General features: G+C 37.0%; 1 protein-coding gene and 1 pseudogene across 1 annotated transcript; one reads left to right on the forward strand and one right to left on the reverse strand.

Moving 5' to 3' along the window:
- Nucleotides 1-827: 827 nt before the first annotated feature.
- Nucleotides 828-4,740, forward strand: LOC137740569 (U-box domain-containing protein 35-like). The gene is made up of 9 exons (XM_088700407.1): nt 828-999; nt 1,598-1,695; nt 2,031-2,152; nt 2,236-2,472; nt 2,603-2,876; nt 3,001-3,102; nt 3,193-3,621; nt 3,772-4,542; nt 4,684-4,740. The coding sequence occupies exons 1-9, from the start codon at nt 828-830 to the stop codon at nt 4,738-4,740; spliced, it is 2,262 nt and encodes a 753-aa protein (XP_088556533.1).
- A 517-nt stretch (nt 4,741-5,257) lies between these two features.
- Nucleotides 5,258-15,309, reverse strand: LOC148694270 (putative LRR receptor-like serine/threonine-protein kinase At3g47570; annotated as a pseudogene).
- Nucleotides 15,310-15,818: the final 509 nt, after the last annotated feature.

Below are 15,818 nucleotides of genomic sequence, written 5' to 3' on the forward strand. Positions count from 1 at the left end.
TAATTAATTTTTTTCTTATTATTTTCACTTTTATTCGTGCACCGAGCGCATAATTATTTATTCCACCGATCTCGAATCTGGGGCGTGACAGAATAGGCAGTCAAAAGTGACAACTAAGATTGGAGCTAATTAGTTGCTAATTAAGAACATCAAAGGGCCACAACATATGGTGCCTTGGTTCAAATGAAACAGATTCTGCTTTAGTTCTTCGGTTTTGAAATGTTACCGAAACACCTTTGGAGTTAGAATTGGGCAAAAACTACTTGAAAACAACCCCACCCACAAGGCCACAACCTTTTCAATGGCGGTCAGGCCGCGAAGTTATCCTTGCACCTAAGGTCACGTATATGTTTGAGTTTTCACGTTGCGAACGTGATGCAAATGTGGCGGTCATACTGTTACATTATTTATTATAGCGAACGATAGAGTGAATTGGTAACGTCATCCGAAAAAATTACTCTAACAATGTCTAATCAAATTCAAATATTCAAAATTTCTAAAAAAATAAAGGAAACAATTTGTAGTCAATACCAAACTCTAATTATTTTTACGAATTCAAATTTGCAGTCGCTAGATTTCAGTTGTACCTATATATTCTAGAAGTGGTGATCTGTGAGAACAAACAACCTAGGCTGGCTACTGCAACTTCTAACTGATTGCTTGAATGCTAGAAAGAGAGGAGGAAATTGTTTGAGTCTGTTAATCAAGGTTGGTTTTCCCATGTCATGTATTTAATCATCAAAATTTAGTACAACACATACAACCACACACCACTTTTTTCATTTTTCTTTCTTCTCCGTGGTAGCGGCGGTGGTGCTCGGCTTTTGATGGCACTTTTCAGACAATCATCAGTGGCCGGGGACCCCGGCTCCACCGTGGTCGCCATTGACAGAGACAAGAACAGCCAATTGGCAGTCAAATGGGCAGTTGATTATCTTTTGAGCAATAGGACCTCTCATTGCATCCTCATTCACGTTCGAAACCGCAGCTTGCATCCTCGTAGGTATCCGTCTCTTCATCACCATCATCATAACCATAAACACTAATAATTATCACCACCATAATTAACAATTATTGATGTGATCACCATCAAAAACATTATATGATGATCAATTGGGATGTCAATCATGGTTGCATCCATATTTTTATGTTTTTCTTTGACAAAAACAATATTCTATTTTAAACCTTTCTAATCTATGGAGAAGGGGATTCTAACTCTCATGCAAGGGGACTGGTACGCTGCTTTGGTTAACTAACCTAACATATATCTGCACCCTTTTTTTTTTTTTTTGGTTCAAATAGAAGATTATGTCTTCTGACTCTTGCAAAGTACGGGTAAGGCTGCGCACTATAGTTGTTCCCCTTGATTCTCATAAAGTGAAGAGTCTTGGTGGCTTGGGATCGTCCTTTTAGAAGATTATGTCTTAACCCCATTAGCACAAATAATTAACCTTGTGTTAGAAATTTTTGTCATTGATTAATTTGTTGTTAACATGTATTGGCGGTATTAATAAATCATTATTTACCTAGTCATGTCATGGAATATGTAACCTTCACATTGTGTATGTGTTTGAGATATGTGTTCTTGGTTTTGCAGAGGATGTTGGTTTAGTTTCCAAAGATGGTCGCCCGCCAACTGAAGACGAGCTGCAACAGTTCTTTCTTCCCTACCGAGGATTCTGCGCACGAAAAGGGGTTAGTGATTAATATCATTTGATTTCCATAAGCTAAAAATCCTCTAAAATCTAATTCACTTGAGTAATGTTGCATGTAGCTCACCAGGAACACTTAACCTGAATTTGTTCTTTAACTAGTCTTTACTCCTTATGCGTGCCCTGGTTTTTCAATTTCTCTTATGAGCCTAATACAGTGGCGTCGGTGTGCCCAAAATTCGTAAACTGGGTCTGTGCATATATGAATGGCTAAATAACTACAACTTGCCAAATATTCACTTGGATTATTGGATATTATGTCATAGATTAAGATCAGTTTACTTGGTTGTCAGTTATTGATGGCAATGAGTTTTTCAGATTGTAGCCAAGGAAGTGATCCTCCATGACATCGATGTTCCAAGTGCGCTCATTCATTATATTGTCAGCAACTCCATATGCAATATTGTTGTTGGCGCTTCCAGTCGCAATGCTATAACAAGGTGATCTCTCTCTCTTTGAGGCCTTTGTAGTTGAGATGTTATGTATTTTTTTTTCTAACTAGAGTGGTATGTCTTTCATGTAGAAAATTTAAGAATTTAGATGTGCCTACTTGCTTACTCAAATCTGTACCAGAAACCTGTGTGGTATATGTCATATCGAAAGGAAGAATTCAGACTTCACGGTCAGCAAGCAGACCTCAAACACCGAGGAGTAGTGCAGTTACACCGAGAAGTAGTGCAGTTACTCCCAAGAAAAGTTCTCTACAGTTACAGCTTTTCAACCATACTCATGGCGTGTCAGACTTCGAAGATGTCATCAGGTATATAATCTCGATTTTGCAGCTGCATTCTTTTCTTGCTGGATAAGTAAAATAATTGGGTCTTTACTGTATAATGATCCTTGCTAAAATTTATCAATGAAACAAGAAATAAGTTTTTCCTACATTGCAGAAAACATTTTAGTGACGGGAGCTCAAACAGTGCTAGCTCTGACAGAGTATCTTTGGATAAGAGCACCGAGTTTAAGCAGTTAATGCCACCAACGGCGTATAGGCCTGGCAGCACAACAAATTCACCAACACAGTCAGTTGCAAGCTTCACGTCAGAAACTTCGTCTCATCGGAATTCTGCATCAGGTTGCAGTGATCTCTCAGGGCCGTTTAGTTTCCAATCAAATGGTTCAGATAATGAAGGTTCTGGTAACTCTTCCAACTCGCAAACCCCAGTAAGTTCAACGTATAAAGAACAGATAAAAGTGAATACTGACAATTACTTGCATCACAATCCATGTCCATTTCTATGGTTTGAACTTATATAGATAACTGAAACTCATGTTGCATAACTTACAGTCTGGCTTGGATGCCGAAATGAGGAGATTAAGGGTCGAACTGAAGCAAACCATGGACATGTATACTTCAGCTTGCAAAGAAGCTACTACAGCTAAACAGAAGGTAAGACATTGAAAGATAGTTATATTTTCCAATGATCTGGAAAGCAGTTTATTCCATTTCAAACCCGAAATTTTGTATTTTTTTGTCCAGGCGTGGGAGATGCAAAAATGGAGGACGTCAGAAGAGCGCAAGTTGGAGGAAGCCAAGCTAGCGGAAGAGGCTGCGCTGGCAATGGCAGATATGGAAAGGCAGAAGAGCAAAGCTGCAACGGAAGCAGCACGGATGGCACAAAGGCTAGCAGATCTGGAAACACAGAAGAGAAAAATTGCAGAAAGGAAAGCGAAGCAGGAAGCTGAAGAGAGCAGGACAGCTATAGATGCTTTGGTGAACAATCAAGTTCGGTACAGAAGATACACCATTGAAGAGATTGAAATTGCAACAGATTACTTTAACAATTCAAACAAAATTGGAGAAGGTGGATATGGACCAGTTTATAGAGCGATTCTTGATCACACTCCTGTTGCCATCAAGGTCTTGAGGCCGGACATATCACAGGGGCAGAGGCAATTCCAACAAGAGGTAAAACTATCTTCTTTGTTCAATTTTCTAACTTAAAGCATGAAAATAAGTTTATACTTTGATTTGAGTGAGTAGAAGATTGCGAAATGGAAAAGCTCTCATGTATCATTTGTCCAAAACTTCATTTTCAATATCTATTTTTTAATGTAGGTTGAGGTTTTGAGCCGTATTAGGCATCCACACATGGTTATCCTAGTAGGCGCCTGCCCCGAGTATGGATGCCTTGTTTACGAGTACATGGAAAATGGAAGCTTAGAAGACCGCCTCTTCTGCAAGAACAACACTCCTCCAATCTCATGGGCAATTCGTTTCAAAATATCTGCTGAAATTGCCACTGCCCTCCTTTTCCTTCACCAAACAAAACCCGAGCCTCTGGTGCATCGTGACCTCAAGCCAGGAAACATTCTCGTAAACCGAAACTACGTAAGCAAGATTGCGGATGTAGGCTTGGCTAGGCTAGTTCCACCATCTATAGCTGATAGCGTCACTCAATACCGGATGACAGCAGCAGCTGGTACATTTTGTTACATTGACCCGGAGTATCAACAAACAGGAATGTTGGGTGTGAAATCGGACATATATTCTTTAGGAGTAATGCTATTGCAGATCATTACCGCAAGGCCTGCAATGGGTTTATCCCACCAAGTTGAGAAGGCTATCGAGAAAGGTACATTTTCTCAGATGCTTGATCCTGCAGTGACAAATTGGCCAGTTGAAGAGGCTTTATCATTTGCAAAACTAGCTTTGAAGTGTTGTGAGCTGAGGAAGAAAGATAGACCAGATCTCAGTACAGTCATCTTGCCTGAGCTGAACCGGCTGAGAGATCTCGGGATGAAGAATGAAGCGACTGAAGTTTCTTGTGGACATTATTCATACACGGGGTCACTTCCACCGATGGTATCAACATCAACTCAGAGTCAGGTTAGTCATAGCTAGTTTTAGTTATTCAGCTTCTTATAGTGGAAATAATAAATTCAAAACTTCCTTCAAATTAAGGATACTTAGATACATTTCTAAAATATAATACACTTCAGTTGTAATTTTTATTATGTATAATATCAGGATGGAATGAGAGAAAATGCTAATGTCGAAATGGAAATTCAACGTAGATCAATGTAAAGAAGAGGTGGCTGCTGCTGCGGTTGGAGTCTATGACGAAAGTGTGGAGCTTCAAGAATAGTTTTCGAAAAGGCAGTTGTTCTTCATCATCATCAATGGGAAGACATGTCGGAAAGTTAAGCAAGAAGCAAGTGGAGGGTTGTTGGACGTTTGTAAGTAATTGCTCTTCTGTGACTCCTACTCCTTTGAGGAGGTCCAACTCATTTTCACAGTGATAATTTTGGATTCTTCATTCTTCTTCATGCCCTTGTCGAAGACATTTCACACGTTCACAGTTGTACGTGTTCATCAATTTAGCTTATATGCACAAGTGATTTTTACTTATTGTCGGATCCATTGGTCATATCGTTGGGAAGTTGGTTTTTATAATGGAGAAAAAACACTCGAAAGAAAAAGTCGTATATGTAAACATAATTTGAAACTTGGAGATCATTGATCTATATGTAGAAAACGAGAAACGCAATACACAATACTGAAGCTCTTATGATAATTTGATTAGCCCAACCGACGTGAGAGGCTAGGACAAGGAAGGATTAGGATAGGTCCACGGTTCGATTCCTTCAACATAATCTGAAGAAAAAATTAATGCAGTTTTCGTGCATGGTATAAACCACCACAACAATAACGAGAACTGGAGCTGTGCTCCTCCACTGTCCTTCAAAAACTCGATCTTGATCTTCTCGAGCGTGACTGCAGCATCTTGGATATTAATCCCTTTATTTTCTTCTGGGGATTCTGCACCACAAGCTAGAGCTTAACTCAAAATGGAGGATAAAACAATTCCTCTTCGTCAAGAAATCATGAACTTCTTTTGTCCCGAGTAACCTGCAATCCACAATATCGACAATTGCATCCGGAAATAACGAACTTGCAACCCATTACTTTGAATTCAGTTCCCCAACAAAAATCTCATCAGTTGACTTCCTATTTGTGAATGCCTCCATCTGTACAATGCCGAAACTATACACATCCCATCTCGTCGAAACAATACCTTCCATTCTAAACTCTGCAAGTTATACCTGTGAGTTTTGGCTATCACGACAAGGAAACTATAACTTTGCCTTTTTTCATAACTAAGGACAACATATATAAATTTTTTTTTTTTTTACACTAGCAAGAGTACATTACCTGGAGCCATATACCTAATTGTGGCTAGGGGTCATAGTTCAGGTCATAGAATCGCATTTGCCCCAAAAGTTTTGCAATGCTGTAATGAGCAACATTTGCCACAATATTATTGTCTAGGATTATGTTGCTCGGCTTCACATCACATTGGACAATAGGTATGGAGTAACCATGATGAAGGTATTCCAACACCGATGCAACATCTATCATTATATTCAACCTCTCTAGGATGCTCAAAGAATGCTTCTGAGAATGCAGCCGCTTCTCAAGGCTCCCATTGGGCATGCATTGCAGTACCAAGACATTAAAATCAACTTCGCTGCAACAACTGACGGTCTTGATAAGATTTCGATGACGAATATTGTGTAGCATTTTACATTCACAATCAAAACTCTTGAAAGCCCCTTCAATCTGTAAATTGAAGACTTTCACAGCAACATATGTTCCATCTGAACGTGTTCCTGTAGGAGTTTGAGATCATTTTGTCCCACATTGGGCAACAATATTTTTTCACTAGCCTTTATATAGGCTTATTCCTTCTTCTTAGTAATTAGAACTTGGACCATTTAGAAATGGATTGAAGACTTGGGCCTTATGGTTGTGTGGATTAGGCTTGAATATAATATAGCCTAAATACAATTAATATTAATTAATTAAGACAAGGGCCCTTGGAATTTAAAATTAATCAGATTCATTAATTTTAATTTTTGGATTAAGTTTTTTAATTAATTTATTAATTAAAAAACGTTCTGATTAAAAGACACAACTATTAGAAAGATTTGTGTACTTTCAAATACACTGAACATGTATTTGAAAGGGTGTGAAACAACCTATATATTTACAATCACAGTATCCAAGTGAGATTATCTTTTTTTCCTCTTTTTCTTCCGTACGAAATTTCTAGAGAGTAAGCACACAAAGCAAATTCGCTACAATTCTAGAATCCAGTGCGGGTTGTAGAATTAGGTAGTTGAATCCTGGTCGAGCAGACGTTGTAGAACCACAAGCACAAGAGTGGGACGAAAATATTGTTTGAAGGACATAGCTTTTACGCTAGCCTCTACTATTGTATTTCATTCTTATATTAGTTTCTGTATTTATTGTATAATTTCATTCTACACTTCAAGTATTTTTGGTTAATAAAATATTAGAATTTCAAGTTCTGTTTATTTCTGTTATTTTTTGTTTATTTTTAAATTGTTCTCCAACAGTTCCTTTATATACGGAGCCAAAGCCCCCACTGCCAAGTAAGTTGCTTTCATCGAATCTGTTTTTCGCCCTAACAAGTTCCAAATATGAAACTCTTTGCCCTTGTAGTTGAGGAAATAACATGGCAGTCTCTATCGCAATTTCCACGTTCCTTTTACAGTATAAAAATCAACGTAGTATTGCTGATATGATCCTTATTATAATATATATAGCTTTCCTTGAATTTGGTTTACTACTTTTGTATGGCGGAACATGGAGTCGAGCTGCAGCACATAGTCCACCATTTGAAACAAAATGATTCAGCAGAGAAGGTTTCGGAACGTCCATCGTTTGGAATTTCTCCTTGGTTTGTTGAATGACAAATCCAAATACCTGAGATGCAAGATATCTTCTAAAGATTTGGAATTAGTCCAGATAAATTGGATCGAGGTAAATTCAAGACTTGCAAGCTTGGCAATTTGCTAAATGAACTAGAAATAAGGCTTTGTAGTTTATTATCTGCCAAGAGGAGCAACCAGATCTTGAAGATCCGCAATTGTGGTCGGTATAATACCCAGATAAATGATTGTTTGATAAAAATTTGACGGCTTTTTAGCCAAAAAGGTCTCTGACATTTGCGTAACTCATCATTTTGGTTTCTGAGATTTGAAATCAATAGAAGTGATCCTTAAGATTATCAACCATCAATCATTTTGGTTATTCTGTGAAACATTATATTAAATAATGATCAAAATAACAAAAATACCCTCAGTTCAATGAACAATAGGCCAAAATGAGTTGACAAAAATTGAGGGTATTTTTGTCATTTTATTATCATTTAATGGACATTTTTCATGGAATGACCAAAATGACTGATGATGGACAATCCCAAGGATCAATTCTATCACGAACCAAAATAAGGAGTTATGGAAATCTCAATGACCATTATGGTTAAAAAGCCAAATTTGACCATGAAAAAAGGAAATGGATCCTCTCCGAATCCATTTCCACCTAGTCCGGGATCCAGGCAATTCAAATTTGATCCAACGGCTACAATTATTATCACTTTTAAATGGGCCCCTGTTTGTAGCCATTAGATCAAATTTGAATGGTTCAGGTCCCGAACTAGATGGATTAGATAAAAATGGGTCTGAAGAGCATCTATTTCCTTGAAAAAAAAACTAGTTTTTACTATGTATATATAAGTGACATGACCCAAATAATATGATTTGCATATTGTTTTTTACCTTGTCTCAATATTGGTAGTTACAGTGGTTCGTAAAGCAATTTGCCAATCTAGAATCCTAGTTTCCTTCTCTTTTGTACACAACTTCCAGCCTTCTTTATGTCTTATACGTGTAGTGAGAAGGTGTTGGTGTGAAAAGAATCAATCTTAACATAGTAGAAATCGTTGTCCGTTTGAACAAAAGAAAATCAACTTTTGTAACTAGCGTTACCATTGCTGCTTGACACAGTTTTAAACTCTACAGTGGCAGAGTTAGAAACCGAAACTAAGAGGGGCTTCTTATCCATATGAAATAAATTGAACAAAAATAATATAACTAATGGGAGAAAAAAGGTTTAATTTTTTTTTTTTTTTGTAGTGGAATGAAAAATTTAATCAAAAGAGAGTAATGAAGTTACAAATTTTTATTTTTATTTTTTTATAGATAATTATATCATAAGCATTGAACTTCTTTTTAAGTTACTACATTGAGGTTGCACAAAAATTAATAATCATGACTCAAAACTGCAGCTATGAAAGCTGTCTTTCAAGATAAATTCTTCCTCTATTCCATATATGTGTGATTCTGTTGTAAAACAATACTCTATCATGCAAAATAGTGAACTAAATAAAGAAGGCTAGTTGATATAAGACTTTGGTTTCATAATAATACTATTGTACGGTAAAAAACATTTTTTTTGTCAATTAGAGAAACACAATAAATCTTTTGAGCAAAAGCACATAAATCGAAGATGCAGTGTATACAACCAAAAACACACAAACAAAAACTCCGCCACTAAAACTTTATTATGCAAATGGTGATGTTATTGGAATCTAAAAATCTCATTGTGTGTCACTCAATATTACGGTCTAGTGGTATTTCTCTTTAAGTGAGAGGTCTTAGGTTCGATTCTCGTCAAATGCGAATTTGAATAACATTCTTCTAATCTATTGGGAGGCTAAACATGCCTCTTCCTCTTAATGTCTATAATATTGTTTGTACCAAAAAAAAAAAAATTATTCTCATGTGCAGAATTATATATTTAGAAAGAAACTCCATTTATGAGGAAGCAATGCAAAAAGAAAGAAAAAAAAAAATTGAGGACCAAAGTGGAACAACGACTAAAATAATGGGAAAATGTGTAATAAACTCTATTTATGCGAAACAAATAAAGAGGTTTTAACTCCCCAATAATTAGGTCCCTGATAAAAACGAATTTTGTTGTAAAATTAGTGGGATGAATGCCCACTGGCATTTGGGATAAGATGAGAAGACTTTAGAATAGTAAATTAATAGTGGAGGTGTGATATTGTCAAAAGGAGCAATGATTGTCCTTATTTGCATATCACGGATGTGGCTCTATAAATAGATTACTCTGTGTGTTATCAAAATACACATTGCGTAAGAAAGAACTAAAGAAATAATATTAGTATCTCTCCCTCCCTCTCTTTATCTTTTGTGTAATAGTTACTAAAGTTATAATGTGATATTTTGCACCTAATTCGTTTATGTCCCTAGCAAATGTTATTTATCTAACTTTTACCTATTTATAACAAATTTAAGAATATCGTTGATATTTTTCAAGAATCTTCTTCTTTTTTCTCGCATTCCAATTTCCACCATGACGCCACCACATCACTGACCTCGTCGATTCTCTCTCTCTTGGTGTCGTCATGTAACATCTACAACTCTTGGCATTGACACTTAACAGAGTCACCCCAACTTAACCAATCTTTTCACTGACTTGCAAAATCTCTTTCTAGATCGATTTAATTTCTAGAGGTATGTATTATTGTTGTCCGATGCCATTGCAAATCTACAAAATTGAACATGACACATGACTTTTGAATAGTAGTATTCATCTTCTTTTTAAGGTTACTAAATCAATTAAAACAGCTGAATCCACATAATAAAATCGGTCTCTATAGAATTTACATTAAGAATAGAGAAAATAATATTTAATAAACAACTAATTGAATCACATTATTGCTAACCCATCATGTGACTAAGCCCACCATCTCTTAGTATAGATAATATTGTTTGTTTAAAAAAAAAAACAATCATTTGACAACTAATTTAATCACATTATTATCCACGTGTGAATAACTTTTTTTAACTGGCATTACACACCTCTTAAGATGTTTTGAACATGTTTACAAATAGAGAAAATAATATTTAATGAACAATTGGTTGAATCACATTATTGCTAGCCTATTGTGATGTACTAATTTAAAAAAAAAAAATTATTAAAAAAACACCGTTAAAATGATGAAAATATCCTTACCTCATTTGATGCATTATTTTGAGTTGCTTTTGAAGTTTTTTGTTTGAGGGGCATTTTTGTCTAAATCTTTTTGTTGAAGCTTGTGACACCAAAAACCCCACACCTAATCCCGGTTTTTTTTTTTCAAAAAATGGAGATCCCTTTGCATAAAAGGCCTAAATATAGTATATGTTTTGCATCAACTTATATGCATCTTCAATAATAATTGTTAAAATGATTGAACATTGTAAATGCTATGAGAATGGCAGATTGAATATTTCGTATCTCTCATTGTTGTACAATATATACACCACAAGTCAACTAATATACCCTACATTAAAAGTTAGGAAACAATGACCCATATTTAGTGGGATTTGACTCAAACCTATTCAGGTAATTATAATACAAGATATTTACATATAATACCGTATAATATTTCCTAATATTCCCCTTCAAGTTGGAGAGTGAATATTATGAAGTCCTAACTTGTCACGTAGTGTCACAAAGTGATCTTTCCCCAAGGCCTTAGTAAATAAATCTGCTAACTGGAAACATGTAGGTATATGTGAAGGACTAATCATTTCAGCTGCAGTTTTTCTCGAACAATTTGACAATCAATTTCAACATGTTTCGTTCGCTCATGAAAAACGGGATTAGCTGCAATATATAGGGCGGCTTGATTGTCGCAAAATAATCGTGTGGGAGTCTTGTGCAGAACTTTCAAATCTTGCAATATATAGTGCAACCAAGTCAATTCTAAGTATGTGTTTGCCATAGCTCGATATTCGGCTTCTGTAGATGATCGAGAAACATTGTCTTGTTTCTTGGATTTCCATGAGATGAGAGAATTTCCAAGAAAAACACAATACCATGTAACTGACCTTCTAGTGGCACGACAACCTCCCTAATTGGAGTCACAAAAGGCCTTTAACTCAAGATTATTCGAGGCAGGGAATAACAAGCCTTGACCAGGAGTGCCTTTGATGTACTTGAGAATTCGTAAAGTTGCATTCCCAATGAGGTTTGCAAGGCTCAAGCATAAATTGACTCAATGTGCGAACTGAAAAGACTATGTCAGGCCTTGTGACAATAAGATAAATCAATCGTCTGACTAGTCTTCTATACTTGGTGGGATCATCTAAAAATGCTCCGTCAGTGGGAGTGAGTTTCAAATTTTGTTCCATTGGAAACTTGTCTGGACGTGCCCCCGTAAGTCCAGAATCCTGCAAAATATCTTGTGCATATTTTATTTGAGATATGAAAATGCCTTTCTTAGAACGAGAGAATTCAATACCCAAAAGTATTTTAAATCACTAAGGTGTGGAAGTGTGTGAGAATAAATGTTTTGAGTTGTTTCATTTCTTGAAGATCATTTCCTGTAAGAAGTATGTCATCTACATAGATAAGGACAACAGTGAATGAAGTACCTTGAGCCTTTGTAAAAAGAGAATAATCAGCTTTTGATTGTTCATAGACAGCTTTCTGAACGGTATCTGAAAAAGTGGAAAACCAATTTCTAGAAGCCTAATTGAGTCTATAGAGAGATTTGTTGAGCTGACACACAATGTTCTCCATCTGTCGGCGAAGACCAGGAGGAGGTTCCATTAATACAACCTCATGCAAATCACCATGTAAAAAGGCATTTTGAATCTGTAATTGATGGATGAACCAATGACAGGCAGCAGCGACCGTAAGGAGACAGCGAAGAGTGGTGAGTTTGGCTGTAGGAGAAAAAGTTTCCTGGTAGTCGATGCCCTCAACTTGATTATATCCTTTTGCAACAAGACGAGCCTTGTATCGTTCAATGGTACCATCAGACTTCTATTTGATTTATAAACCCATTTCATCTAATGGGTTTGTGACCAGCAGGCAGGGGAACCATGTTTCAGGTATTATTGTGTTATAAAGCCTCAATTCAGCATGCATAGCCTATCACCAATTAGGATCAAGGATAACTTAAACATATGAAGTGGGTTTGGTGGGACCTATAATGTCATCTAGAAAAGCACAGTGGGTAGTAGAAAGGCGTGACTATGAAAGAAAATTATAAAGAGGATACCGAGTACCTGAGGAAGGACGAGTTTGCGAAGGAGAATGACTGAGTTGGTTAGTCACGTGATAGTCTTTATGCCAAATTGGAGGTTTCTTAAGACGATGAGACTGTCGTGGGGGTGGAAAGGATGATGTGGCGACATGAGGAGAATTGTCTGATGGGATGGAAACTGAAGGGTAGGTAGGTTCGGTGTGGGTAGGGAGATAGTCTGATGAGAGGGTAGAAAAGTGATGTAGGGGTGAATGATGACTAATGGAGGGTGAGGTCTAGTGGAAAATGGGATGGCTAGAGGTGGCAGACTTGAGAAACTTGACAGGAGATGGGCATCCGTAGCAACAACGACATGTAATAAAGTCCGTCACGTTGCTTACCCGATTCAATCATCTTCCCTGTAGCCAAGTCCTGCAAGACACAACAGGTGAGAAACAAAATGGCACAATAGTTTAGATAATTAGTGACTTGGCTAGCAGACATGAGATTTAAGTGAAAAGAATGGACACACAAAACAATATCTAATGTGATATCAGGAATTGAAAAGTATGGTGCCGGAGGAAGTGATTGTGGCCGAAGAGCCAGTGGGTAATTTAACAGTAGATATTGGTGAAGGTTCGATTTTATTGAAAAGTGAGGAGTCTGAGGTGATGTGATTGGTGGCACTGCTATCCAAAATCCAAGGCTTTGTAAATATGGAATTAACAGAAGCAATATTAAAAAGGGACAGACCTGTAGCATTTGCATAAGCATTGTTATTACCAGGAGCATGGTTTAAATTTATCATGGATATACAACTTGGGTTAACTGTTGAAGCTGTTCTGCTGAAAGTCTTTGCAAAGCATTTGATTGAGACATGTGTGGTTGAAAGGGGGCAACCGATGTATTGGTAACAAGATTAGAGCTATGTGTTGCGTTGGCTGCAAGAGGGGAGGACGTAGCAGCTGCATTTGCATTAGGAAAGGCAGCACGTGAATTGCTGCTATGGGACCCATAGGAGTGTGACTTGTTGATGTGTTTCTTGTCTTGGTTTCCCCCATAACCAGAGCCTTTGGTCCCATTTTTTATTTGACATCTGTCTTCAGTGTGGCCTCTTTTGTCACAAAACTTGCAATACTATTTTTGAGTCCTATAATTTTCAATTGTGTGCCCATCTTTATCACAATATTCGCAGTGAAGATTTTTGAAACTGTCAGAGGACTGGTTTGATCGACTTTGAACTGCAGCAGAAATTGAGAAATTTTCGGTTGATCCCGATGTCATTTGTTGTTATGTTTCATCTTGAATGACAAGTGAATGCGCTTGACGAACTTTAGGCAATGGTGTCATCATAAGGATATTACTGCGAACTCCATTATAGACATCGTTGAGACCCATAGGAATTTGCATCATCCAATCTTCTTCTATTTTCTTATTATGTGCCTTTGTCTAATCACAGATAAGAAGAGGCCGATGTGTCTCTAATTCTTCCCAAAGGCCTTTAAGTTTTGTAAAATAAGCCGAGACCGTCATGGAGCATTGTGAGAAAGATGCGATTGACTTCTAAATTTGATAGATTGTTGGTGCATTCTTCTGTGAAAATTGATCTTTGAAATCTTCCCACACCTTTTGGGCGCTTTTGGCATGAACAACTTCTTAGATAAAGGGAGACTTTGGATGCGATCCCTAGCTATGAATATTCTTTGACTGAAACCTTGTTGGTTTTCAATTTTTGATCGAAGTCCCTGAAATTAATGTGATAATTATTTCTATGTATGTTACTATATTTTTTAAATTAAAATTTTAAATTTATAGTTGTTTATATTAATGAGATTTTAAATAAAAAATCATAATTTGTGGGATTAAAAATATTAAAATATAAATATACTATTGTGTGTGTGTGTGTGTGTGTGTGTGTGTGTGTGTGTGTGTGTGTGTGTGTAAACATGGGTACATTCATCAATATTAACCAAAAAATTATTGTACCAAAACATGGGTACATTCTTCAAAATCACCAAAAAAGAAAGAAAAGATATTAGGCTTAATAATATTAGTAAATTTCTTTAATTAAACTTGACATGGATACATTCTCAAATCAAAGAAAAAAGAATGTACCCATATAAGTTTAAAAATAGATTAGAAAAAAAATTGAATAGATTTTATATAAAAAAAAATGGTGTGTATATATATATATATATTTTTTGTTTTTGTTTGAAAGACTGGAAAATGCATTACCAGGGCCGAAGCCAAAGAAACAGGAAGCCCACAGAGAAGGGGCAACATAGGGAAAAACAAACATAAAGCAGAAGATGAGGGTATAGAAACATCAGATGTTGCACCAATAATAAGGCGTCGCCCCCTCCACTACAGAGAGAACAGAAAAATTATGGAGGGCAAGGAAGCCCATCTTTGTTCAGTACATGAACCTACGAAGATGCAAGAGTATTAAAACAAGTTAACCCGCACATCTCCGTATTGCTTCTCGATGCCAAAAAGTGCGCCGTCATATTGGCCGATCTCGGAACCCAAGACCAGGGGCAAACTTGGAAGGATTCCACAGTCTGCAAAATCTTTGCCTGGATGGGAAAATCCTCCCAACTTCCAAGAGAAGAAGCTTTCTCCAAATTTGATATATGTTCCTTAGAATTAGACTCCACAATTACCTTGTCCAACCCCAACAAAACAGCCACCTCACAGCCCATAAGAATCGCATAAGCCTCAACTGCATCAATGTTCGCTGCCATAATCTCCGTTCTCTTAGTAGCCACGAATCGGTCCTCATGGTTTCTTATAACAACTCCAGCATATCCCCTTTTAGAGACTTAAGCCCAACTCGCATCCACATTCAATTTCGAGAAATGGGTACTCGGAAGAGACCAACGAGCCAAAGGGGAAACAATCGGCTAAGCTGTCTGGACAAAACCTAACGTCTCACGAGAGGCCTCCAAAAAAGTTCCAACTGAGTTTCAAATAGACAAAATGAGTTGCTGTGGTGATAGAGTCCATTGATTGAAAATATAGTCACACCTAGCCTTCCAAATATGCCAGCAAGTAAAAGCCGCAAATTACAAAAGGTGATTAATGACGTCCTTGGACCCCAGCTGAGCCTCGATAATGGAAGAAAGCCAAGCAGCCAAAGATGTAGTGTTGGCCTGGTTCACTCTGTAGCTTAAAAGACCTCCAAACCAAATAGGTTTAACCCACAGGCACAATAGGAGCAAATGTTCCATAGATTCATTATGATCATGGCAAA

This window comes from Pyrus communis, chromosome 9 (genome assembly GCF_041283825.1).
Source record: "Pyrus communis isolate YQ-2024b chromosome 9, ASM4128382v1, whole genome shotgun sequence".
NCBI classification, from domain to species: domain Eukaryota; kingdom Viridiplantae; phylum Streptophyta; class Magnoliopsida; order Rosales; family Rosaceae; genus Pyrus; species Pyrus communis.